Raw genomic sequence first — 27,236 nt, forward strand, 5'->3', positions numbered from 1 at the left:
GCAGAAGGTGTAGTTTGTGAGGAAGAGAACACTATGGTCTTTTATGCAGTTCAGAAGGGGCAATTGCGGGTAGTAGTGAATCAGCTCATGTTTTTACGGATAGATCGGAGTTATGCATAGGGTATTTATTTGACAATAAAGAGGAAGTGGTGAGGAAGCTAAAACTTGTTGCCGTGAGAGGTAATTTTGAGTTCATCACCAAAAAGTCTAATTCATCGGTTGTGTCGATTGCATGTTGTGATCGAAAGTGCAAGTGGCAGTTTATTGTAGAAGGTTGGCAGAGTCCGAAAAATTTATTCTTAGCACATATACCTGTGAGCACACATGTGGTTTGGGACATATTTCAGGTGAGCATCGACAAGCCTCCGCTTATGTTATTAGACAATTTGTCAAAAGTCAGTTCGTTGAAAGGAAAGGTCCATCTTGTAAAGACATTTAGAGACTTGTGCGCACAGAGTTGGGATGTGCTGTTCTGGAAATGTTGGAAAGGGAGACAACATGCACAAGATTTTGTGAGGGGCACGCCAGAGCACAAGTACGCAGTATTAGAAGCATACCGTTATATGCTTGAGTTGACAAACCAAGGTAGCAAGACGACTTTGAAGTGGGACAAGAATATAATGTTTAAATATTTTTTTGTTGCTTACAGTTCTGCTATAAGGGGTTTTGTAAACATGAGAAAGGTATTGGCTATTGATGGTTTCTTTTTTATTGGAAAATATGGAGGTACATTGTTGGTGGCCACAACACAGGACAGAGAGAATCACACATTTCCTGTTGCATGGTATGTGGTTGACTCTGAGAATGACAAGTCGTGGACTTGGTTTTTTTAGCAATTACGTACGATAGTGCTTGACAGTGACGAGTTGTGCATAATATCCGATAGGCACAACTCTATAAAGAAGGGGATTGCCACTATTTACCCTCAAGCACATCACGGATTCTGTATGAGGCACCTTGGTGAGAACATAAAGCAAAAGTTTAAGTGTGCTGGCCTCCTTCAAACATACTACATGGCAGCAAAAGCTTATCGAGTTGATGAGTTCGAGGAGCACTTCCAGCAAATCCGAATCAAGGATGATAGAATTGCTAAGTATCTTGAGCATGATGTTGGTTTCGAGCGATGGAGTAGAGCTTACTTTCCTAGAAGAATGTTTGATGTCATGACTACGAACATAGCCGAGTCTATAAATTTGAAGTTATTAATAAAAATAGAGTTTCCAATAGTTGCCCTTTTTGATGCAATCCAGAGGACATTGTCATGGTGGTTCCATGAGCGTCGTACGAAGTCAGATAATTTTACTACAACCCTTGTTCCGTTAGCCAAAAAATTATTGCGAGAACGTATGGAACTGTCAAATACACTGTTTGTCTATCCTCTTAATGCTCAAGAGTTCACTGTGCACGGCTATAGTCCGGATGCCCTAGTTAACCTTGTTAGTAAAACTTGCAGCTGTAAAGTGTTTGACATTCAACGTTTACCTTGTCCTCATGCACTAGCAGCATTAAAACACCAATGGAAGCCGGATTTTGGTTCAAGAATTTTCATGGAACTTTGTTCCCCTCTCTATATGGAAAATCACTACATGTTGGCTTATTCAGAAACGATATATCCAGTTCCTCCAGAAGAGCAGTAGGTAATGCCGCCAGAGTTAGTTGACATTATCATCCATTCGCCATTCAAGAAGACAGAAAATGAGAGAAAAACAGTTAAGCGTATTCCATCAGCCTTTGAGGTTCCCCAGAGGATGAATAAGTGCTCAATTTGCAAGCAACCTGGCCATAAAGAAGCAGTTTCTAGAATCAATCACATGTAGATCTAGAAAATTAGGTTCAATAAAGGATGAAATCAAGAGAGTTGCCAAGCCAACTGTTGAGGAGTTGTTGTTTTCAATTTTTTATGTTTTAAATTTTATTATTACCTTGAATAAATCATCCTTTATATTTAGTATTCTTGTTACATGGCCTTGATGTGTTGATGCAATTAGGTTGTCAAATTCAGGAGAAAGTATGGAATTCATATGTGTTGGTGATTTTAGTTTGTCAAAATTTAGGAGAAAAGCTGGAAAAAAAACGTATTGCCCATGATTGTTTAAGCGACAAAGGGTTTTTTATAAAGGATCGCTTAAGTGAGAAAATAAACTGCTTAAGCGATCGTGCATCTGGATAGAAGTTTATACTGTCATGGACTTGATCACTTAAGCAATTTCTTATCGCTTAAACGATAACATAAATCGCTTAAGCGATCATGCATCTGGGCAGATACTGATTTTCTTGGACTTAATCGCTTAAGCGACCAAGTGTAAAAGCAAAGAATCAGTTAAGCGAGATAGTAAATCACTTTAAGCAATTGTCCAACTGGCAAATCTTGATTCTGGCTTGGACTTGATCGCTTAAGCAATCCATAATCACGTAAGCGACCAAGGATAAAAGCGAAGAATCACTTAAGCGATCGTGCATCTGGGCAGTCTTAATTCTACCTCGGACTTGATCGTTTAAGCGATTATGTATCGTATCGCTTAAACGACCAAGGGTAAAAGCATAAATCGCTTAAACGAGAATGTAAATCACTTAAGCAATCATGCATTTAGGCATATATTGATTCTGCTTTGTACAAGATTGCTTAAGCGACCAAGGGTAAAAGTGAAGCATCGCTTAAGTGATCCTGATCTTAGCTTGTAAGTGATCGCTTATGAGACTTTACGTGATCGCTTAAGCGAACACACTAGATCGCTTAAGCGATCCACTATACTCGGATGAACTTGATTCTACCTTGTACAAGATCACTTAAGCAACCAAGGGTAAAAGTGAAACATCGCTTAAGTGATCCTGATCCTCGCTTGTAAGTGATCGCTTAAGTGACTTAATGTGATCGATTAAGTGACTGACTCTGAACATACTGGATCGCTTAATAGAGACTTGGGATCAGTTAAGTGATCCACTGTACTCGGATGAACTTTATTCTGCCTTTGACAAAATCGTTTAAGCAACTAAGACTAAACACACAAGTTCTCTTAAGCGAAAGAATATATTGCTTAAATGACCAAGGCTAAATAGACGGGATCGCTTAAGCGATAAAGGTAATTTACTTCAATATTTCTTTTCCAAGTTTATGGACCATGTTTAACATGGATGTAAAAGATCTAATTTAATTAAAATATAATTATGGTCATGGTCCACTGAAGAAATCGTACACCATATATGTTTAATATAGACGTAAACATTCTACACCATATATGTTTAATATAGATATAAAAGAACTAATTTAATTTAATATAATTTAATTTAAAGAAAATCAATTAAGTGATATAAATAATCAAATCAATTAACACAAGACAGATCCTGGTCCACTGAACCATATATGATTAATATAGACTTAATTAATTTAATATAATTTAATTTAAAGAAAATCAATTAAGTGATATAAATAATCAAATCAATTAACACAAGACAGATCCTGGTCCACTGACCTAATCGTGCACCATATATGTTTAATATAGACATAAACATTCTACACCATGTATGTTTAATATAGACGTAAAAGAACTAATTTAATTTATAAAAAAATTGATTAAATGATATAAATAATCAAATCAATTGACACAAGACAAATCATGGTCCACTGAACTAATCGTACACCATATATGTTTAATATAGATGTAAACATTCTACATCATGTATGTTTAATATAGACGTAAAAGAACTAATTTAATTTATAAACAAATCAATTAAGTGATATAAATAAACAAATCAATTGACACAAGACAAATTATCCATTAAACTAATCGTACACCATATATATTTAATATAGACGTAAAAGAACTAATTGGATTTAAAAAAAAAAATTGATCAAGTGATATAAATAATCAAATCAATATGGGACAACCTAATACAAAAAAAAAAAAAAAAAAAAAAAAAAAAAAAAAAAAAAACCATAAAAGGAATCGCTTAAGCGATCCTGTCATCGCTTAAACGATCCAATGTTGATAAGCTTTTATCGCTTAAGCGATCTTGTGAAAGGCAATAAAAATAATCTGAATACACTGGATCGCTTAAGAGATTTCATTTCTCGCTTAAGCGATCCTCTGTATTTAACCTTAGTCGCTTAAGCGATCTGGTACTGTCGCTTAATCGATCACGTAAGTACAAGCAAATCTTAAGATCACTTAAGCAGTGCTTCACTTTTGCCCTTGGTTGCTTAAGCGATTACAAATCGCTTAAGCGATTTAGTCCGAGGTAGAATGAAGATTTGCCCAGATGCACGATCGCTTAAGCGATTTACGCTATCGCTTAAACGGTTCTTCGCTTTTACCCTTGATCGTTTATGCGATTATGGATCGCTTAAGCGATTAAGTCCGAGGCAGAATCAATATCTGCCCAGTTGCACGATCGCTTAAGCGATTCATCGGTTTTACCTTTGGTCACTTAAGCGATCCTAGATCGCTTAAGAGATCAAGTCTGAGGCAAAATCAAGATCTGCCTAGGTGCACAATCGCTTAAGCAATTCTTCTCTTTTACCATTCGTCGCTTAAGCGATTAAGCGATCATGTCTGAGGTAGAATCAAGATCTGCCCAGGTGCACGATCGTTTAAGCGATTCTTCACTTTTACCATTGGTCGCTTAAGCGATCATATCCAAGGCAGAATCAAGATCTGCCCAGGTGCAAGGTCGTTTAAGCAATTTATGGTCTCGCTTAAACGATTCTTCGCTTTTATCCTTGGTCGCTTAAGCAATTAAGTCTGAGACAGAATCAAGATCTGCCCAATTGCACGATCGCTTAAGCAATTTATTCTCTCGCTTAAGCGATTCTCTGTTGAAAACCCTTTGTCGCTTAAGCGATATATCTAGTCGTTTATATATCGCTTAAGCGATCATGGGCAATACCTATTTTTTCCAATTGTTCTCCTGAATTTTGACAACCTAATATTGTAACACCCACATCCTTAGTTGGATTTCTTTGAAGTTACCTTAGACAAATGTGAAAAAAATTCTTTAAAACTTTATGAGGGGTAAATGGTCTTTTTGCTCCTTATTAGATGAAAAAGTGGGAAGTGACAGGAAGCAAAATAATGTGAAGAAGATAATAAACATGAGGGTATTTTAGTAATTGACTAAAGGGCATAGATGGAATTTCATAGAAAGTGCAAGGCCAAAATGGGAATACATGCATATATTATTAGATAAAAGGTTTCATTGAAGAAACCCTAGCCATATCTTCAGCCCTTGTACATGCCACCTTCACCCCATTTTCTCTCAATTTTTTTCACTAAATTTCAAAGGGAAACCATAGGATTTGGCTTGGATTTTTGGAGATTTTCAATCCTAAAGCATCCTAAGGTAAGATTCTAGCAAAAGGAGTGTGATTAAACTTTAAAGTTTTAAATTCTTATGGTTTTTATATGGTTTAGATCCAAGAGGAAGAGACTTTAAGCAAAAAGAGGTGGTATCACACATTCAAGGTAAGTAAACCCCAATTTTAGCCTTGATTTGAGCAAGACTTGTGTAGTATGATTCTTGCATGTTTTTATGTGATTGTACGTGAGAATTTTTGGCTGTTTTTGATGTTGAATGATGTGTAATTTCCAGCCATGAGAAGTAGTGTATGGTTATGTGATGATTTGGTAAAGATATGAAAGAATTAGTGTTGAAATTTTTGAAGTGTTGAGAATTGTTGAAAATGGACAGGTTTAATGCTATAATTAGTGAGTTTTTGGCTCACATTTTGGTGGAATTAGAGAGATGTGAAAGTGTAGCCAACTTAGTAGTTGTATGTGCATATGAAGTGTTTGATGAAAATCCAAAGGGAAAATTCATACATGAGTTGGCTAAACCCTAATAAAGAAAGGGTTAGAGAAAGGCAAGGATTGAAGTAGGAATATTATGTTTGGGCTTAACCAAGTATCAATGTTAGTATTCAAGAGTGCATATTATTATGCCAAAATTTAATATATCACTTGGTCATGTTAGTTCCATGAGAGAAATTGCCCTTGGTGCTTGGTTCTAGTTACTTGAACCTTTACTACTTCTTGAATAGCACATAAAAGTGTTAGAGAAGAATTGCATATTAAAGTGTTACTTTGATATGGCACTTGAAATAGTAGAGAATGGTAGAATATGTTATTACATACCATTACGCCGTAATGAATTTGCAAGTTTGTATATGTGAACTTGGAAAGCATATTAAAGAATGGTCTTGATCATGCATATATTGTGCATATGATTTATATATAGCCTTGATTTAGTAAATGAGAATATGAAAGAATATGTTAGCAAAGAATCAGAAAGAAAGAAAAGAAAATGGCTAGTAATTTTCTTTAAAGCTAACATGCAAGTATGTAAATTTTTTCATTTATTAAAGAATGCAAGTGTAGAATTTCCATAGCTTGGAAATTCATGTTGAAATGTGTATAGTATCTCTTTCTATTCTCTTTCTACAGCATGCTATGTTATAAGGTTTTTGCGATGGTGAACCCGTGAGTGACAGTAATGCCCACATACACGCCACCATGAGCGAGTGACCATAGTAGAGAGATATAGTATTTGTATAGTCCGTCGGTAGTGTATGTGGATGAGGACTATACCCAACAGAGCATACCTACATGCATGCAGCCACGAGTGAGCGGCCACAGTAGAGAGATATAATATTTGTACAGTCTGTCAACAGTGCATATAGATGAGGACTATACCCACTCACATGGCTAGGGTTCCAAATCCATGCATCAACCTAGTCCAATCGGCAAACCAGAATAGAAGAAAGAAATGAAAGAGAAACATAGAAGAAAAAAAAAGAAATACAGCATAAGACATAGAAAGCAGAAAAGAAAAGAAAGTTCTTTTTTCAGGAAAGTGTATTAATTTATATATGTATTATGCTACTTACATGATTAAGTATTTCTTATGTGCTCGACGATGTATAGTTTTATTCATTGTCTTTGCACGTTGATAAGTAGCAAATCAGAATATCAGAAAAGAATGAAAATATTAGCAAAGATTAAAGTGAGAAAAGGAAACTCAAAACATGAGTAACAGAGGAAGAACAGTCGTGCAGTATGGTTGCTCACTCCGTTATTCTACTGTTTTGCAGGTACTTGAAGATTTACGATCGGTGGGATGTCAAGAAGCATAGGAGTTTGGCGGCACTATCCAAGACTACTTTGTACTATCAGTTATTTTGTGTATATGTTTATATGAATTAAAATTAAAATTTTCAGATTTTACGTTATGTATATATGTCTATAAAAGTTATTTAGTGGATTTTATCATATATTTCCCAAAGAATTACTAGCTATACAGTATATTACAAATATCATCAAAACATATTAATTCCATATTTTCTCCTGAATTTGACAACCTAATATCATCAACACATCAAGTCCATGTAACAAAAATACTAAATAAACTCAAACTCAAAAGAGGGAAAGAAATACTGAATGGCTTTTGTATTAATCTGAAATATGTCAATTACATTCAATGACAACATTATGTACAACAAATAAATAAATCTCCTATATACGCCGAAAAAAAAGCAGGGCACACCTTTAGCATCAGCACCACAGCCCAAGTATCAACAGCACCACAACCCAAGTATCAATAGCACCACAACCCAAGTATCAACAGCACCATAACCCAAGTATCAACAAATAGATCTTCATCATTCTCTTAAGCCACTTCTCCATCTTGCAAAATTATTTGGCACACATTCAGCATCAGCACCACAACCCAAGTATCAATAGCCTGACGCCTAACAACACCAGCTAATCCAATTCAACATAATCTAATTATTCAAGACAGCCCAATAAGACAACATCACATAAACTACAAAATTCTAAGTCCAACTTCCATACCTTTTGATGACAACATCAACAATGACTTGGATTGGGTTCTGGTCAGTCAAAAACAGCCCAGCGCTCCCGACAGTTGCTCATTGTTTCGTCATTCAAGCCATCCATCGGGGTCTTGGTCATGTCAAACTCAATAAATTTCAGTGCATATGCCCCACAAATAGCATTACAATAGGAGGAAGACATTAGTATTAGAATTAGCTTATAGAACAATTGTATTATGTAAGTTTTATACAAATTTTACCTTGAGTCATTTGTCGAGACGGGAAGGTGCTTGAGTGGCCATTTTCCTGTCAATACTTCATCACCGAAGTGTTGAAACATCCCGCTATTGTGCAACAGCCACGGGAACAATACACACAGTGGCTTTAACTCCATCTCCAACTGCCTCTCTCAACAAATACTTAGGTTGCAGTCAAGGATATTTAGCAAGCCCTCCTCTAGAAGAGCGACGATGGTTATCCAGTGCATATCCTTGATGTTGAAGATGTAGTATACTCTTTTAACCTTTGCCCAGCTGTGGCCATGTTTGGGCCTTTCCCCCCGTACATACTGCATGATCCTATCATCAAACGAAAAATCATCAGGGACGCCGTTGAAGTCATCTGTGCCCAATCTTTTTCACTTGGCTCCTCTTGATGCACCTCTACCAATGACCTTTTTTTTTTTTTTTTTAATTAAAGTGTCATATGTCATTACTAGCGTTTAGCCAAAGGCCACATCGGTGATGGCACAATACTGCTCTGTCGTAGCCTCATGAGTGCCAATACCTCATCGATATGCTGTATCAAATAAAAACAACATGATAAGTATACAATACCTCATGGAAAACATAAGCAAAAATAAGGGAAAATAACTCACCGAGTTGTCAAGCCACCTGCCCATCATCAACATCTTTTCAAACCAGTCCTGGGGATAACCCTCAGTCTTGCACTTCACATGGGCATCACTTCCAGATTCATTGTAATAGGCATAAAACAGTTTTTTTATTTTCCTCCTCTATTGGCCTATAAAAATCGACCATTAACTCCTCCGTTTTTGCTTGCCCACTTCCTCCCCCTTCCTCCAATTGTACATCCCTACTTCCTTTGCGTCCCGCCTCACCCTCTTCCATTATCACTTCCCCATTTCCTCCAGTAACCTCCTTAACCTCCTCCATTTTTGCTTCTCCACTTTCGTGGACTTCCTTAATTTTTTTCTTCATTTTCCTCTTCTTTCCATACATTACTACGGTGTAAGGAGATTTGACAAACTTACTCTTTCGATTCTCTCTTTTCAGCTCAGGTTGCATTTCAGCTGCTTTCAATACTCTACTAACTTCCTCCTCCACCCTACCAACTTTCTCTGCCACCTTATCAACTTTCTCCTCCACCCTTTTCATTCACTCTTCCATCTTCTCAAACCTCTCATAAACGGTTGTTGTAAAACTCTCAAAAAGACTATTTATGAGGTCAACCACCCCATTCTCCTGACCTTGACGCCTTGGTAAAGCAGTACTTGTTGTACCGGTTTGCCAATTGGGTTAAGGCATAAGAACCTCTTCTCCTCCTCCTCCATCCCATCGATTGGAGCTTCATTATCCTTGGCGTCAACAACATTCTCAAGCAGTGGCCCTGTAACTGCACTCACATGTATGACCCCTTTTAAGTCCCACATTAGGCAGTCTATCCCTTTATCTGCTTCATCCTCCAGTGCTTCAAAAGATGTAATATACTCCTCTCTCATTTCACCCCTAGTAGCGGTGAGGAAGGGATGGATGACTTTCTGCAATAAAAAACAAAATCGATCAGATTTAAGTCACATTTAAAAGCAAGTGCATATTAAAAAGCTTAATCCTTTGATCTTACCTCAACTGCTTGAATTTTGATGTCTATTTTTACGTAATCCCAATGGGTACACTTCTCGATGTGCCACCACAACATCCTAGGAAATTGCAGTCACTCATCCGAAGTTTTCATCCTCCCCCTTACCTTAGCCAGGACAGGGACGACCTCATAGATCCAAGCCTATATTGTAAAAAAACAATCCATATCATAATTAAAACACATATAATACAAAAAATATAACAAAAAGCCTCTAATATTTACCTGCATTGCCCATGAGAAGCCAAACAAATTGTACGTGCTTGGTCTATTCTTCTCGACAGATTGGGACTACTTTAACGCCATGTCTTTTCCTTGTAGAGAGTCTATGGTTAGCGTAAATGATACCCATCCCCACGGATAAGCATTAAAGAAGTCCAAGTTGCTTGCAAACTTCACCCAATTCATATTAACAGCTTTTGTTGAGTCCGAAGCCATTAGGATCGAATGCACAAACCATACCAGTCACATTTTGAACCTCTCTGAAGAGGTATACCCACCTTCTTCTAACCTTTCCTCTAAATCGTGTCCTGTAATAGACGCTTTCTCCCCCAAAACCATTTTAGCCAAGTTTTTGGCTACCCTACTGTTCTTTATTTCATTTAGCTCTGCCGCTTCTTAAGCCTGTCATCAAGACATATTCCATCATCCCAAAACGTAATGGTTTCCCATCCACCACGAACCATATTTGTTTTTTTTGTTTTTTTGCTTTTAACTGAGTGCAGCAACATATAATGCACTCCCTGCCCCTAGAACGCCTTTTTCCAATTTTCTCCGATCTTTGTAAAATGACCGAAACAACTTTCTTTAAATCAGTCTAAACCATTCCTCAGTTCCCATAAAATCTCTATTATTCTCGTAAAACTTGCCAACTTAACCTAACTGTCACCTTTACAGGGAAGTACGGTATCTTATCGCTTACAACCTCCAACCCATAGTCTTTATAGTTTATACTTCGGAAAATCTACACAATCGATATAAACTAAATGTTGGCAAAAAAAAAAAAAAAAAAAAAAAAAAAACTCAAAGGCTGCCAACATACTTTGTAAACAAAGAAAAAATATCATACAATTAACTTTTCAACTAATCTTTTCAAGTGTATAACCAAAAAAATAAAAGGCTTTTTGTGGTTTCATTGGTTCTGTTTGATTTAGAAATTATGGTATAAATTTGAGTGGTGATGGTGAGCCAACCTAAAAGTAGTGACCTTCTTCTAATAATAAGCTGCCTAATCGTATAATGAGATTTAATATTTGTCCTTCATTCCTCTAATGTTTTGACATTCAATCAAAATATAACAAAGAAAGTAATTTTCCCATTATATAATAAAGCAACGAAAAATCTAATTCATCATAGCCAGCCCTGCAATTTAACACTTCTAACACAACAATCATAGTCAGCCCTGCAAACAATCATGCGACCCCGACAACCCTACAGTAGGGCTTGCATGATTGTTTGGTATAATCATAGCCAACAATCATGCAAGCCCATATTGGTAAGGCTAGCCACGCACAGCGTGCGCAGTGCAATGCAGGGCAGCCCTCCAGCTAGCCAAATTCGGCCACCTCCTGCCATCCCTAGCCCACCAAACTCCCTGAAACAACCTCCCAATGGCCTTCCTTGCCTTCCCTCATCCTCTAGAACCCAAACAAAGCCACTCCACCAATGCCTGCCAACTGCTCGACAAAATGCCACAACCACATCTCCCCCAAATTCGCACAAATCAATCCTTTTTCTTATCCAATTAAAAAAAAGTAAAAATACGTACCATTTCTTCGCCGGCGTCCTCCTTCTCGCCTGAATTCTCGTCGGTGTCCTCCTTTTCAGAACCGTTTTCTGATTCTTCTCTCTGATCTTGTGCTGCCGTCGTCTCCTCTGCCTGTGGACCACCTTCACTCATCAGATGATCCACCAGAGTGTCTTCGATAACCTCTGAACTGCTAGCACCACCAGAGTTTCGGATTCAAAGTAGGGTTGGGTTTTCCTCCTCTTTATGAATGTCAGCCATGGTTTTGTGTAAGGAAGCTTTAAGATTGAAAATGGATAGAAAAATTTGTCGGAATTTAGGCACTGTAGTCGCCAGAAATCGTAATGAAAGGAATAGTCTTCTTCAGTCGTTTTTTGGGTAACACCTTCGATTAAGCGATTTTGAAGGGTGGGGGCTCATTTTCAAATTTCAAAATTTAAACAACTTTCATTAATTAGGTTTTACCCATATATGTTTAAATCTTTTCAGTTAACCCATTTTATATGTTTAATGAATCCTAAGTGTGCCACGTCAGCTTTTCTAAATTTAAAAAAAAAAAAAAAAAGATTTTCAAGGTCATTTTGTTAAATGCAAACTTGGGATGTCCAAGGAGTTAAATTTCCTCATTCATCTCTCTCTTTCCTCATTTGTTCTGGAACATGCTAATGGAGAGGATGAATTCTGTTACTCATTTACGGCTGGAAATCCTTCAAATACAAGTGGAGGTTGATCCTGAAGATGGCTTTTGGGTATATATTGATTCTATTTGATATGGATTGGCAGCAAGGGGAAAAGGGAAGAAAGCTAGGGTTTCTTCGGGTTGTATTCTTTCCTTGCTCATTTGCTTATTCTTGTTCAATACTATATAAATGAGGAAATTTAACTCCCAGGCCATCCCAAGTTTCCATTTAACAAAATGGCCATGAAAATCTTTTTGATTTTTTTTGGGTTAAAAAATATGACGTGGCACACTTAAGTATAATTAAAGCAGCAAAAAGGATTATGGTGAAAAGATTTAAACATTTGTGGGTTAAAGTATAATAAAGAGAAGTTGATTTAAAATTTGAAAGGCAAAACACATTTGTCTCAGCTTCTCTTTCTCACAAAAAGATTCAAACACCTTTCTCTCTCTTGTTTTTTCTTCCAATTCTTTGCAATTTCTCAATTTCTTTGCTCTTTGCATTTTTGTCATTCCTTGCCATTCCCGATTAAGTTATAATGGCTGAGATCCTTAAAGAAATAGAAAAAAATTCATCTACTCCCCAAATTGTAAGCACCACTGGGTCTAACAAAAATGGAGAAGAAGAAGTTATGGTGGAGTAACTTCCGATGACTGAAGTTGCTCCAACAGGAGAGGAGACGGCGTCGACGGAAGACATTCTATTGGCAGAACAAGGGAGGGAAAGAGTTGAAATTGAAATTGAAGAGGAGGATCTAAAATCGCTTAAGTGACCAAGAGTAAAAGCAAAGGATCACTTAAGCGATCTGGTATAACCGATTTTAGATCGCTTAAGCGATCGTGCATTTGGGCAGAAGTTGATTCTGCTTCGGACATGATCACTTAAGTGATTATAAATCGCTTAAAGCAACCAACGTTTAAAGCAAAGGATCGCTTAAGCGATCATGCGTCTGGGCACTTATTTATTGTCTTGTTCATGATCGCTTAAGCGATCTACGATTACTTAAGCGACCAATAGTAAAAGCGAAGAATCGCTTAAGCGATACACTTAATCGCTTAAGCAATTGTGCATCTAGGCAGAAGTTTATTCTGCCTCGAACATGATCGCTTAAGTGATTTGTAATCGCTTAAGCGACCAAGGTTAAAAGCAAAGGATTGCTTAAGCGTTGGAATAAATCGCTTAAGCGATCGTGCGTCTGGGCACTTATTGATTCTGTCTTGTTCGTGATCGCTTAAGAGACTAAGTGTAAAAGCATAGAATCACTTAAGCGATAATATAAATACAACTAGATCTCTTAAGTGACTAAGTCTAAATATACAGGATCACCTAAGCGATCTAAAATCGCTTAAGCGACCAAGAGTAAAAGTCAAGGATCGCTTAAGCGATCTGGTATAAGCGATTTTAGATCGCTTAAGCGATCGTGCATCTGGGCAGAAGTTGATTCTGCTTCGGACATGATCGCTTAAGCGATTATAAATTGCTTAAAGCAACCAACGTTAAAAGCAAAGGATTGCTTAAGCGATCATGCGTCTGGGCACTTATTTATTATCTTTTTCATGATCGCTTAAGCGATCTACGATCGCTTAAGCGACCAATAATAAAAGCGAAGAATCGCTTAAGTGATACACTTAATCGCTTAAGCAATTATGCATCTAGGCAGAAGTTTATTCTGCCTCGGACATGATCACTTAAGCGATTTGTAATCGCTTAAGCGACCAAGGTTAAAAGCAAAGGATCGCTTAAGCAATAGAATAAATCGCTTAAGCGATCGTGCGCCTGGGCACTTATTGATTCTGTCTTGTTCATGATCGCTTAAGAGACCAAGTGTAAAAGCATAGAATCGCTTAAGCGATAATATAAATATAACTAGATCTCTTAAGCGACTAAGTCTAAATACGCAGGATCGCTTAAGCAAGAAATGAAATCTCTTAAGCGATCCAGTGTATTTGGATTATTTTTATTGTATTTCACTATATTGGTTAAGCGATTAATGCTATCTTAGACATATAAGGTGTACGATTCATTCAGTGGACCATGACCATTATTATATTTTAATTAAATTAGTTCTTTAACGGCTATGTTAAACATATATAGTGTAGAATGTTTACGTCTATATTAAACATATCAGGTATACGATTCATTCAGTGGACCATGACCGTTATTATATTTTAATTAAATTAGTTCTTTTATGGCTATATTAAACATATATGGTGTAGAATGTTTACGTCTATATTAAACATATCAGGTGTACGATTCATTCAGTGGATCATGACCGTTATTATATTTTAATTAAATTAGTTCTTTTACGGCTATATTAAACATATATGGTGTAAACATCTAAAAATAAATATTGAAGTAAATTACCCTTAATCGCTTAAGCGATCTCGTCTATTTAGCCTTAGTCTACAGAGTGCAGAGCAGAAGGTTGTAGAGTTAAATTTTATATCAATATTATATATTGTTATATTACTTTCTTACCAAGAACTAACAAAAATAATAGAATAACAATAGATTTTTCAGTTTTATGTACGGTGTTGATTGACAAAGATCGAAGTGTTCTTTTCACATTCTATTGAAATGAAAAAAATAATTAATAATTAATAAAAAGGACTAAATATTTAATAAACATTATGAAATATAATTTCTTACCGAAGTATATAGCTTACTGCATCACTTAAGCGATCCAGTATATCACTTAATCAATCCAGTACAAATAAGCCTGATCGCTTAAGCGATCTGCTGCAATATATCTGATCGCTTAAGCGATCTGCTGCCATATACTAGACTTATACCAGATCGCTTAAGCGATCTTCTGTCATATACTAGACTTATACCAGATCGCTTAAGCGATCCATCAGATCCAAAACACATTTTCAGCCATCTCCACCTACAATCGATGCTATCACCCCTAGCTACTCACAATGCAAGAAAATATTCACAAATTTCACTCCTTTCAACTTGCATTACATCAAACATAACCCAACAACCTAAATAACTAAATCAAAATCATAACCCAAACCCCATCTATTATTAAATCTTTGTAAATCTAAATATAAAATATAAAGAGGAGATACACATACTTAGACGAAATTTCAGGAGGAGGAGAAGGGAATCTTTGGCGAAGAAGATGTTAATGGTGGAGGAAGAAGAAAGTGTTAATGGCGGAGAAGCAAAAAGATATAAAGGAATGAAGAAGAAGAAGATATAGAGGAAGGAGGAAGGAGGAAGAAGAAGATGTAGACGAAGAAGAAAATGCAGACGAAGAAGAAGATGTAGATGAAGCTAAGAAGAAATAGCAACCAAGGTGGAGATGCGTTAATGGCGGGAGGAAGAAGAAGATGTTTGGGTTTGTTTGCAAGAATTTCAGGTTTTTGGGAATATAGTATAATTTTTAAAAGATTATATAATACTTCTTCAATCATAATTAAACACTAATCAAGTTTAATTACCCTTAATCAATAATATGACTATTTACTTAAAACTTTAAAACTTGATAACTTTTTAATTAAATTCAAACTTTGAGAGGTTGCTTTAATAAACTGCCCCCTGTTAAATTCCCTACTTGACTTTGATAGAAATGGCATCTTATTTGCCCTTCAAGATAAAGCCGAACCACTATAATCCTTTGTGTTGATCTTAATTTCTTTACTTTATTTAAGTTTAAATGCTTCCAGCTTGTTGATCTCTTGCATCTTAATCTGTGATTGCTTTCTTGTTAGAAATTTGTTAGTTAGTCTGAGAGCTACAATCTGTGAAAACTTGATTCGAAATCCAACAAATACTTCATTAAAATTCTTTTTACTGGTAATCTCAATTATGAATGGCTAAATGAAGCAGAATTTAAGATTGGTGAAGCAGAATTCATTTTAGTTAAAAAAGCAGAAGAAGAAATGAAAATTAGCTTATTTCTGTTACAGCGGGGACAAAGAAGACTAGTTTGGCAAATACTTAAAGACATTTGCACAGACATCTACAGGAACGGAAAAAGAAGGAAACAATTTACAAACCAGTGAGCAATAAATGCTAGAACAAACATAGACATTAAACGAGTTTCTTATTTATTTTCTACAAGTCATCAGTACAACCCCGGAGGTGGTGGGGAGCTGTAATGATAAATAGGATACTCTTGGTGTGTTAGCGGCGGTGGAGGTGACTGGTAACTTGCATATGGGTACGGACCCCATTTATGGTTGTGGTGGTGGTGGGGCTTTGGCTGCGGAGGAGGTGGTGGCGATTTGTACTCGTAAACATGGTGAGGTGGTGGTGGTGGGGATATATAGTTGAACATTGGAGGCGGCGGTGGTGACTTGTAAGTGTATAAAGGAGGTGTCGGGGATTTATGATGGCATTTACGATGTGGTGGTGGCGGCGGCTTATAATATGGTTTTGGAGGTGGTGGCGGTGGTGTTCTATGTTTGTAGTGAAATGGAGGAGGAGGGGACTTATAGTTGAGCCATAAGGCAGAGCCAGAGGATGTTCCAGTAACTAGGCAGTTTGATAAGAAGAGTGCAAGAGCTAGGCAGACGTGAACAAACAGAGAGCACTGGAGCCTCATCTCTAGCATGTCACTGTGGTGGATAGATGAACAACTCTTTATATAGGAAGTCTTCTGGAAAGTTAGTGATGACTGATGGAGATAGAGATAGAGGTAAAATAAGACAAAAGGGGGTGTTGATTAATTCTGCAAAGGCACAAGAATGCATGTCTTTTGCAGGGTATGTGTGCACATAAAGCCTGAGACACAAAATGGAGAGCAGGGAATTTTGGTATCATGACGACGTGGCAGATCTTCTCCTCTCTTCTTCTTCTAAGTACTATTGCAATGATTTATTGTGAGGCATTGAGAGCACAATCAAGCACAAAAGAGGAAAACAAATTTAAAATCGGTATGAAGACAAATGTCAAGCTTCAAGGCCAAGTAGAAGATGGGATATAGTCTGTTGAACAGTAAAGAGATTACCCAGCATAGGCATGGGGCATGCTTCAACTAAACAGAAAAACATAAGAAGTGAGCTATAATTCTCACTACGCGTGGGTTCTTCTCATTCTGAAAAGGAAACAAAAGCTGGTAAAAAGAAAATTATTCTCTCATGCCATCTCTGTCAAAGTTTCTGTGATACTTCATACCAGTAGCGCTTTGTCTTCCTTTAAAACATTATGGAACTCTTTGTCAAATCATGCCAAATTATTTCTAAAGTGAAGAAGGATGATAATTAGATCCAATCAGTTAGGAGGCAGGAGGGCTGCAGCATCAATTGCTCGAGTAATGGCAGGGCGAGTCCGGTTAGGCCAGGCCATAATGTGGACATGAATTCCATCCATCCGATAAATTGCATTTATGAGGGTGTCCCTAATTTCATTATGATCACAACAGTGTAAGAGCCCATCAGAGCTAGCACTAGCAGGCATTAAGCTCTTGCCTTCCAAACGAGAGATCACAAGTAAATGCCCAGTTGCATTTGCTTCTTCGTATAGATGCCGCATTCCTGCACGGTCAGCTGCTGACCCTTTTGCTACTGAGTACACACAGATGAAGCCCTGAACACGTTATTGCAGATATAAGAATAGAGATTAATCACTGATCCTTTCACATACTAGAAAAAATGAAAACCAAAGTATACAAAGGAAAATTTGAGGTGCAACAGTGTTACCTCTTCAGTCCGTTTAATATCCATCCCAAATCGAGCTTCTCCCAGTTCTGGAAACATTTCAAGTAAAACTTCGGAAACACCTGGTAGAAACCATAGTCTTATTCCCTGCACTATTTGCATTGTTGTAGTGTTGTTTTGCTGCTTTCCCTTACTTATTTTTTCTTTTCCTGTGGTATTGGTTTTCTCCTTCAAGGAAAGAGTTTAAGAGAGCAAGTTCACAAGGATTTAAACAAATAAATAAATAAATAAGCTTAATCAATGAATTGCTGATTTCAAGTTATAACCTTCCACACAATAAATAATTCTCCTCTTACCATATAACAAAAAACTCATAAAATTAATCAAAGAATTGTTAATTACAAGTTGAAAGGAGCAGTACCGAGGTCAGAATTTGTTCTGTTTGGATATTGACAAACACAAGAGGAACACCTGAAGAAACTGTTGCAGAAAACCAGGCCATGCATCTTGCTGTAGTGGCTTCAGTATTGTGTTCAACCTGTAGGGGTGAGAACAAAATTGAGCTAACAACCGTGCATCGTTGGTCCGGCAAATAAGTACCCGTTTTCATTTTCCAATCATATTTCACACCCTTTTTGCTGAATCCCCGATAATCTAAACTCACCACCCTCCTGCTCATTTCTGCACCGTCAGAAAGAAACCATCTTACAATGTTGATTTATTAGCACTTTGAAAATATGATTTATTTAAGTCACAAAACGAAAAACTCAACCTTGCAGCTCAGTACATTGTTCTAAGGTCAAGTCCCCCAAAACTGCAACATGCCTTTCATCTAATTCAGATGTAATTGTATACCTTTTCTGCAGAATCGAATTCCTGTCGAGAACCACTCGAACGGGGAGTTTAAGTATGTTATCACCCCTTCGAACCTTAACCAGTATGACATCGACAAGATGGCTAATCTTGCCAAGCTGTGTACTAAGTTCCGACTTCGCTTTAACCGGAACAAACAACTCATCAACATCATCAAAACCTTCAACAATATCTCCAGGCAATGGCATGCTCTCGTCCCAGTCTTCCGATTTCTCTTGCTTCACCTGTTTCACACAAACCAGTGTTTGCAAACTGCCCATATCTTTCTTCTTGAAAACAGAACAATATTTTTCCATGGAATGTAACGAGTTTATATTGAAAAAACAACGATTTCATGGAGGTCCTAGAACTGCGCAATATTTTACGAACTCTTCTAGGATGTCAATTTTTAGAACTCTACGTCGAGGTCATAGTGAAGGATTTTCCAAAGCAATTGCGTCTAATTTTTTTGTTTATGACAAATTTTCTATGATAAATAGGACGGCCGATTTTGCCAAGCTAGTTATGTGTAATTATTTGTTTATGCTGAATGAGACAAGAATAGCCGGCATCTGGCACTTGTTATCGAGTCTGAAAGGCAACATAAATTGCAAATTGTGAAGGAAACAGATGTGAACAAATGAAGTATGGCTTGCTGTTCTCATTACAATTTACATTGCCTAGTAATTTAAAATAAAATGCCCACAAACAGTAAATCAAAATCGTACAAGAGACAACACTATGGTTGCTGCTGATGAATTTCAAAAGTACTATATATCCACTCCTTCCGTCAGAAATAACTTGATCAGCCTACTTTTAATTTTCAGCCAATGTTCTTCAGCATTGAAAAAAAATGTACATATTATCATCTAGTTTCCAGCAGATGCAGTATCAATTTCACGTCGAAGCCTTTCGATTTCTGCTTTAGCATTTGCCCTGTCTTCTGGATCATTTGAATTCAATCTCGGAGTTGCAGTTTGTATCTGCCTCTCTAGGCTCTTGATCTGCTTATGCCAAAAGGACTCCAATATATGTTAGATTTAATATTAAGTATATTATAAGGAAGAATGAATTGAGTAAGAAACAAAAACCTTTCTATAAGGCCACCTGTGTAAACCATATCTACGGCATATCTTCTTCACCACAGTGGGACATAATCTCAACCTCCTGGCTGCTCCCTCGATTGGAAGATGAAAATAATTTCTTAAGTCTTCCAATGTCAATTTTCCTGTCCTCTCCCTCTGCACTAATCCCCAGCGCAACAAGAAAGTTCCCAAGTTAGAAAATCAATGTACATGGCAAAAAATTGAAGATATGATATTGATATGACTGTAGAGAATAACTATATAACCTGTAATGCAAGAGAGGTCCTTGGAGGCTTTTCAGCGTCATTCTCCGCCTCCGGCTGATCCATTTCATTTGCAACTATACGGAATTGAACATTCTTCAGAAACTCCTTTTTGATAAATCAAATGAAATATTTGATATATAACATGAACTCTGAAAGACTTTTGTATGGCAGAGAAACAGACGCACCTGAGTTGTTGGGTGGTGGTTGAGGGAAGTCATCTGTTGTTAAATTTTCATCCATGTCCAACCCAACACATAAGGCTTCATAGAAGACGGAGAGGGGATCCCGCGACATGATAAATCCTGCTTGTTTCCTCTCGTCACAATATTGAACAAGATAATTCTTCACATCCTCCATGCTTTTCTTGCAGAAACTGATAAAAGAGAAAAATAAGTTTAAAAACCCCATCATTAAATATATAATAAAATGTTCAGAGCGGTTCAAACTTCAACCCAATACTATCCGAACTACAGAGAAATTGAAATATATTTTGACTAAAATAGTAACTTACTCAATCATTTGATACCGATAAACTGCCAAACTTTGATGAATCGCAAGAATAGCATGACAGATCATTCCAAGTCTTCCATGAATCTCAAGTTTTGTAGTTTCATACCCTATACCATCAATACCAAATTAAACTGAGCAACAAATGTTAATTTTCACTTCAAAAACTACCTCTCAAAGTATATGAACATGTACCATTAGTATGAATAATTTCTCTAAGCACCAGGCAACAACTACATAAATATGGCACGGCTGGCACCGGCCACATTGGTATTGTCCTCATATTTCCACCATTGACATTCTCAGGACATCCTTGATTACTCGTTTCGGCGCGATATTCTGAAGGACCCGCCTGAGAACTCCCTCCATTGATATTATTTGTAATACCCCACAAAATTGGATCACCAAAAGGATCATCAGCATCTTGGATGTTACCAGGATTACTTGAGGATGGAAGCAAAGAAGGATCCTCAAGAAGTGATAAATCGTCAACAGTAGGAGTTGAATTGTTCATGTAATACAAAATGTCATCGATGAAAGAGGCATCATATGGATCATGGTAGGGGACAACGGACCTGGGATCTGCCATGCATAAGATGTTATATAAATTTCAGAGTGAAGCTCTGTTGATGATGATGATGATGATATTTGGTTATGGCGGCGGCGCAATGAAGTGAAGCGCCGCCACTGGTGCGAATGAATCGAGTGATTGTAAGAATCAGAATTGTGAGAGTTTAAAGGGGGGGTATGGCAGGAGGGGGCGCGAGAGAAACAGTTAAATTTCCGTTGTGAAATAGACGGTTAAGTTTTTGAATATGTTTGCGAGTGGTGATTTGGTGGTATGAATTCCATGTTATGGTAGCTACACCTGCTGTCGAACGTTCATAGATAATCAGTAATAGCAAATAAAACATAGATTAAACAAAATTTTAAAAACTACTATATATTTTAAATAAAAATTATCAGTGTTGGTAATTTTTTGTATATACAAAATATTTTTAAATTTAAAAAAGCTATCAAATAACAGTACTATTTTTTTTTATCAATAACTAGCCCATTATGCCCAACAACATGGGTCCAAACATGTTGTGGTAAGCCCATTTGATTCGTGTTGGGTTGGTGTACCGGTGCGTAGACTCGTGGCCCCTGCAAATGAAATCGTGCGAAAATGGATGGACCAAGTCCCCCTATCTTTGACACCTTCTAACGAGTAGAGAAAGTGAAATGAAGTCAGCTGCCTCCTCACTTCTGGGCTCCAAGATTCTTCTCAATTTCAATCACTCTCCTCTCCCTCGCTCCTCCTCTATTTTCTACGCCAAATCCATTCCTCACGCTCACGCTCACTCTCGCCCGCCCTCTTTCCTCCGCACTTATTCATCACGAACCTCTGCTCCAATCATGGCTGCTTCTTTCAAGCCTGAACAAGCCAGGAACCCTCCTGCTCTTCCCTTGCCCACTCCTCCAATCACCAAGGCAACCCTATTTTTCCTTTCTTTCCTCCTTTTTATTACTTTCTAAAAGAATTTAATCGTGTTGATTAATGAAATTATTTTTTGATTTTTGTAGTTCAAGATTGGATTATGCCAATTATCTGTGACGGCCGATAAAGAGAGGAATATTGCGCATGCTCGCACTGCCATCCAAGAGGCTGCTGAGAGGGGTGCCAAGCTCGTTGTTTTGCCTGTGAGTTGTTTTCTTTATTTTATTTTTTTTCATTTTACATATGATATGCGTTTGTTCTACTATTTTACCATCATTTTAATTTGGTTAATTTTGGCTTTAGAGGAGAATTGTGGGTGTTATAATTTCTCAATCATCAACATTGTTGGCTTCGATTGTTGTATTTCAGGAAATTTGGAACAGTCCATATTCCAATGACTCCTTCCCAGTTTATGCTGAGGACATTGATGCGGGTGGTGATGCATCACCATCTACGGCTATGCTTGCTGAAACTTCTCGTCTTCTGAACATCACAATTGTTGGTGGTTCTATACCGGAACGTTCTGGGGATCGGTTGTACAACACTTGTTGTGTATTTGGTTCTGACGGAAAACTGAAAGCTAAGCATCGGAAGGTAGTGTTTGATGCTCACCTTAGATGCCATTTGTTATTGTAGAGAATATGCTTATCTTGTTAGATATATGTGCAGAAACTTTGTAATTCCAGAAGATAGGATTGATGACCAAATGGCTGGATTCACAAATTAAAATTTCCTGCAGAGAGGCATCTAAGAAAGTTGATGATGTCAATATACCATGTTAACTGACACATGATAGAAAGTAATAAGCCATTTAATATTTTAGATAATATTGTATAATTTTATTCATAATCTCCAAAGTTGGTTTCTCTTATATTAAGTTTCCTAATTTCTGCTTTTAGATACTTTTTTTTCCATTGTAAGAAGATAGCTCCCAGTTAGAGGTGTCTTTGTTGAATACTAGATGCTAAGCATTTGGAAAAGAATCTGTATTAAGTAGTATCTTCTTGAAGATATTTTTTTGATGCTGATTTGCAATTTCTGCTTTTCTGTGTAACTACAGATACACCTTTTTGATATTGACATTCCTGGGAAGATTACCTTTATGGAATCTAAGACTCTTACTGCCGGGGAGACTCCAACCATTGTTGATACAGGTTTGATGTTCTCTTCGAGTTAATATCTTACAATATATCTCCTCCAGAGTTGTCCATCTCTATCTAATGGCAGACTCTTGAATGCTTTTTCATATGTATTTTTCGTGATTCATCCAAATTTCTGTCGCTGGCTTTTATTTGATTCTGTTTTGTCATTCAAACTATTGTGACAACTAGAAGACTCCTTTCTAGATGGCCCTTGTGCTACCTGGATATGCTTGACAATGAGAACATTAAATAAATTATGGTAGTTTCTTCAGACTAGCCTCCTTTTTCAACTTGAACATTTAAACTATTGTGTCAACTAGAGGACTCCTTTCTACTGTTCATTTGATATGTCTTATACATTAATATCTGGTTGTGTTGAAGTGTTTTAATTCGCTACAGAGGAAAAATAAAAAAAAATGCTATTGAAAAAGGTTGGCAGCTTTCAGAATATCATATTTTTTTTTCTTTATTCTGCAGTGATTTTGCTTTTATGTTTTGCTCATCTTTATATCACTGGATCACCCTGTTAGTTCATTCTTTTCCATCACTTTTAGTCCTTTGCTTGAGGAAAAAAAACAGGTTTCTTTTGTTTTTCTCATACCAGTTTGAAATATGACCAATAACTGGTTCATGCAGATGTTGGGCGTATCGGCATAGGTATCTGTTATGACATTCGGTTTCAGGAACTGGCTATGATATATGCAGCAAGAGGTTTGTTTTCTTTGTATTTCCATTGGCCCATGAGATGATTGACTCTAATTTTCTAGCTGTGGATATTCCCTGCTTATCACTAAACATCTTGCTATCAGTGTTACAACATTAATTTATGTAATCATCTCAATGGACAGACTATTAAGTTCCATAACCAGAAGGGTCAGCCCGGCAATGGTAATGGTAATAATTTCCCTGGTATAGATACCATAATAAGGCCAAAAATATAATATTGAGTATTAAGTGGTAAATTTGTAATAATAAATATTTCAACAATAGGATAACAGTCACTGTTCTATTTACAAGTTTCAAGATAGTTATGGATGTAGACCCAGCATCATCGCCAGATCTTAATCAGAAACATGAGATTTCTGCAGCAATATACTCAATTTAACTCAACAAAGCCTTGCTTACATTTGTACTGGGTCAGCGACCAGAATCCTTATTTGCGATTAAATACTTATCAATCTCTCTGTGTTGTTATTTTTCAAATTGAAAAGCACTTGAATTTCATGAAGGAAACATCCTATGCATAGGGTTGTAAGTGGAGGTTATTAGTATCTCTCTCTCTTGGGGAGTATCTTATGACATTTTTTAATGGAAAGGCCTCAAAAACTGACGAGCTTACCCAAAAAGATAAATAGAAAAAAACTTTCAAAAACATCCTCTTTGAAGCCCTTCACATGGGCTCAAGTACACAAATTCAATTTCAAAAGAGTGGTCAATTCATGAAGCTATTGCTTGGGAATGTGCCCACCTCACCAAGATCTTGCTTCAATGTAACCAGCCCTGAGCAATGGCCAAGAACATGTTTTTCTTCTATTCATCATTCTGATATGGTTTTAGTATCTTCCCATCGCAACTTGAGGTCTAGAGTTCTGGCACTTCTAGAAATTATTGCCCTGTTCACTGATTAGCTGACAAATTGATTGTAACATCAGGTGCTCACTTGCTATGCTATCCTGGGGCATTCAACATGACAACTGGACCACTGCACTGGGAGTTATTACAGAGGGCAAGGTACTGTAATCTATGTTTTTGTGTTGCTTAATAATAAGCGCAGTTGGGGGTGTGGGTAGAGATATGGTACCAGTAAATGCAAAGGCTCCATTTGCACCATGCGTAACAGTGCTTCTCACCTTTTTGCTTCTGGGGGTGCTTCAAATGACAGAATAGTACACAAATTTGGATGCAGCTCTTGCATCATTAGTTTCAGATTGTGGATACTCTCTAAACACATTTTTATCTTTAGCTACAGTCATTAAATATGAAATATTTATAGCACTGCTTTAATTTTACATCTATGCCGTCAAGATAAATGCAAGATATAATCTTTTCAGGAATAGCAGCAGTTTTATTTGTGAAATTCAAATGATCTGGAAATATTCCTTGGATTGTTTATGAAAAATCTCATATAAAGCATCCCCGCTTTAGTGCAACTATATTCTGTTTAGTTATTCTGTTGCATGTTCTTTTCGGTTCAACTCTAACTTCCCCCTTTGCCGCATTGTCTCCTTCAGTTGATGATTCACTAATTTCATGTCCCAATGGGGACTGGTGTAGTATAAAATTTCTTTTATATATGATGGTTGTGATCGTCTTTGATTTGCTCTTTGATTTCATATGCAGGGCTACAGATAATCAGGTACTGCATTAAAGTCCATTTTTATTGTTTTATATGATTATAGTAGCTGCTTTTTACATCTTTCACAATTAGTACAATAGCCAGCTGTAATAGTTGTCTTGATTCTTATACCAAAATGTTTAAGGAGAAGCCTTAATTGGAATGGCAGTGCCCAACCATGTCTCCTTTTTACAAACTTGTTCTCTTGAAAAGTGAGAAAGAAAATTACCTGGACACAAGAAGTAAGGAAAGTGGGGAACAGTTATATACAAAATCTTTTGATTTTTCGATATGCATACATTGTGGAACTAAGAGAATGGGGAGAAATAACATCCATAACGAGCTACAGTATATAATCATTTTTTGCTTCTGGTGACATTGGAATTGACCATCAGAGATAGAAATGAACGATCATCTTCTGGTCTTAACCAAAAAAGGAAAATGGATTTATAAGATATTTGTGGTTACTGTTTGGCATATTCCTTTTAATTATAGGTTTTTGAGGGATGGAATCTTCAGTTCATTAGTCCTGGTAGTTTGATGGTTGCTGATTTTTTAACATGATGTGCCTTCAAGGCATCTTGCTTTCTTAATTACAAAAAGAACAGTAATGATAATAAGAATAATTTGAGGCATCTTACATCAACTCTTCCCAAGTAATTAAATATTACCAGTAATCTTCAAGAGATTGCAGATTTGCAATTTGTGTTTTATGCCAGTTAAATTACATTTGATACACTGGTTTCCTGTGCTATACTTGTGAGTCTTTTCCAATGGCAGTTATATGTTGCGACCTGTTCCCCTGCCCGAGATGATAAAGGCAGTTATGTAGCCTGGGGCCACTCCACTCTCATAGGACCAGTGAGTTCAGATTTCTTATAAATTCTCTCCTTAAAGTTATAATTTGTTGTATAAAAGAGGATTGTAAGTTCTATGAGTAGAAGTTTTAACTGAACTCTATGAATATGACAGTTCGGAGAAGTTCTAGCTACTACTGAACATTCTGAGGATATAATTGTAGCGGAGATTGATTATTCGCTCATGGATCTCAGAAGGTGATGCTTTCTGACCTAGCAGATAGTGGTTGTTTCAAGAATATATCCTGCCTAGGAAAATTATTATCAAATGTTCTGTTCTATTTTCTCTTACTATTATTCTGATTTAGTTCTTTGCAAATTCCAGGGAAAACCTTCCATTATCAAAGCAACGCCGAGGTGATCTTTACCAGTTGGTAGACATCCAAAGGCTTAATTCTCAGTGATTTGAGGCAGGAATGTTAAAAGATTTGTATGGTGCACAGAAGAAGTTTTATTGTGGAAGAGGGGCACTATGATTAAAATGATGAGACTAGCATTGCCTTTGAATCTATTGAAAAATCTTTGATTTGGTAATGTGAAGTTGAACATTTAAGTAATTACCAAACACTCAATCCTGTCAGGAGTATTTTTGGTATTGTGTTGCTAGTTGGCAAGATAAAGAGGTAGAAGGCGTGGATATGATATGTATACATGTTTATTCTCAGAATGTGCAACATGCAACTACTACATAAAGAATAAAATGTCATTAAAGATGTCTACTCTTTGTAATTGCCTGTATTGCTGATGTATGACAAAAGTATTTGTGTCAAATCAGTTTACTTACGAAACAATTTGTAAGAGACACGAAAGGTAACCAAACCTAAATGGACAGAGATCTAAAATGCTTTGTTTTAAAACCCGGACCAAACCAGCCGGTTCGACCGGGAAGCGGTAGCTTCTCCGGTCCGGTTCACTGTTTAGGAGGTATTTGTAATATTTTAAATTTATAGTGACTATTTTAATTTTTTAGGGG

The 27,236-nt window shown here is 36.9% G+C and overlaps 4 protein-coding genes across 4 annotated transcripts; 1 reads left to right on the forward strand and 3 right to left on the reverse strand.

Moving 5' to 3' along the window:
* Nucleotides 1-16,205: 16,205 nt before the first annotated feature.
* On the reverse strand, nt 16,206-16,685 carry LOC116141590 (extensin-like). Its single transcript, XM_031427073.1, has one exon. The coding sequence runs from the start codon at nt 16,683-16,685 to the stop codon at nt 16,206-16,208; it is 480 nt and encodes a 159-aa protein (XP_031282933.1).
* Nucleotides 16,686-17,070: 385 nt separating this feature from the next.
* On the reverse strand, nt 17,071-18,908 carry LOC116141592. Its single transcript, XM_031427074.1, has 4 exons — nt 18,512-18,908; nt 18,161-18,420; nt 17,782-17,967; nt 17,071-17,646 (listed from the first exon to the last, which is right to left on the reverse strand). Exons 1-4 carry the CDS (start codon nt 18,906-18,908, stop codon nt 17,644-17,646), a joined length of 846 nt encoding a protein of 281 aa, XP_031282934.1. The 3' UTR covers nt 17,071-17,643.
* Nucleotides 18,909-19,460: 552 nt separating this feature from the next.
* On the reverse strand, nt 19,461-21,038 carry LOC116141593. The gene is made up of 6 exons (XM_031427075.1): nt 20,645-21,038; nt 20,454-20,559; nt 20,128-20,315; nt 19,943-20,016; nt 19,683-19,832; nt 19,461-19,595 (listed from the first exon to the last, which is right to left on the reverse strand). The coding sequence occupies exons 1-6, from the start codon at nt 21,036-21,038 to the stop codon at nt 19,461-19,463; spliced, it is 1,047 nt and encodes a 348-aa protein (XP_031282935.1).
* A 635-nt stretch (nt 21,039-21,673) lies between these two features.
* LOC116141733 (omega-amidase, chloroplastic-like) lies at nt 21,674-26,974 on the forward strand. The gene is made up of 10 exons (XM_031427219.1): nt 21,674-21,922; nt 22,016-22,132; nt 22,299-22,523; nt 22,990-23,083; nt 23,708-23,782; nt 24,724-24,802; nt 25,412-25,427; nt 26,187-26,267; nt 26,379-26,461; nt 26,589-26,974. Exons 1-10 carry the CDS (start codon nt 21,674-21,676, stop codon nt 26,665-26,667), a joined length of 1,098 nt encoding a protein of 365 aa, XP_031283079.1. The 3' UTR covers nt 26,668-26,974.
* Nucleotides 26,975-27,236: the final 262 nt, after the last annotated feature.

Source organism: Pistacia vera, unplaced genomic scaffold (assembly GCF_008641045.1).
Source record: "Pistacia vera cultivar Batoury unplaced genomic scaffold, PisVer_v2 Contig40, whole genome shotgun sequence".
In the NCBI taxonomy this organism is placed as follows: domain Eukaryota; kingdom Viridiplantae; phylum Streptophyta; class Magnoliopsida; order Sapindales; family Anacardiaceae; genus Pistacia; species Pistacia vera.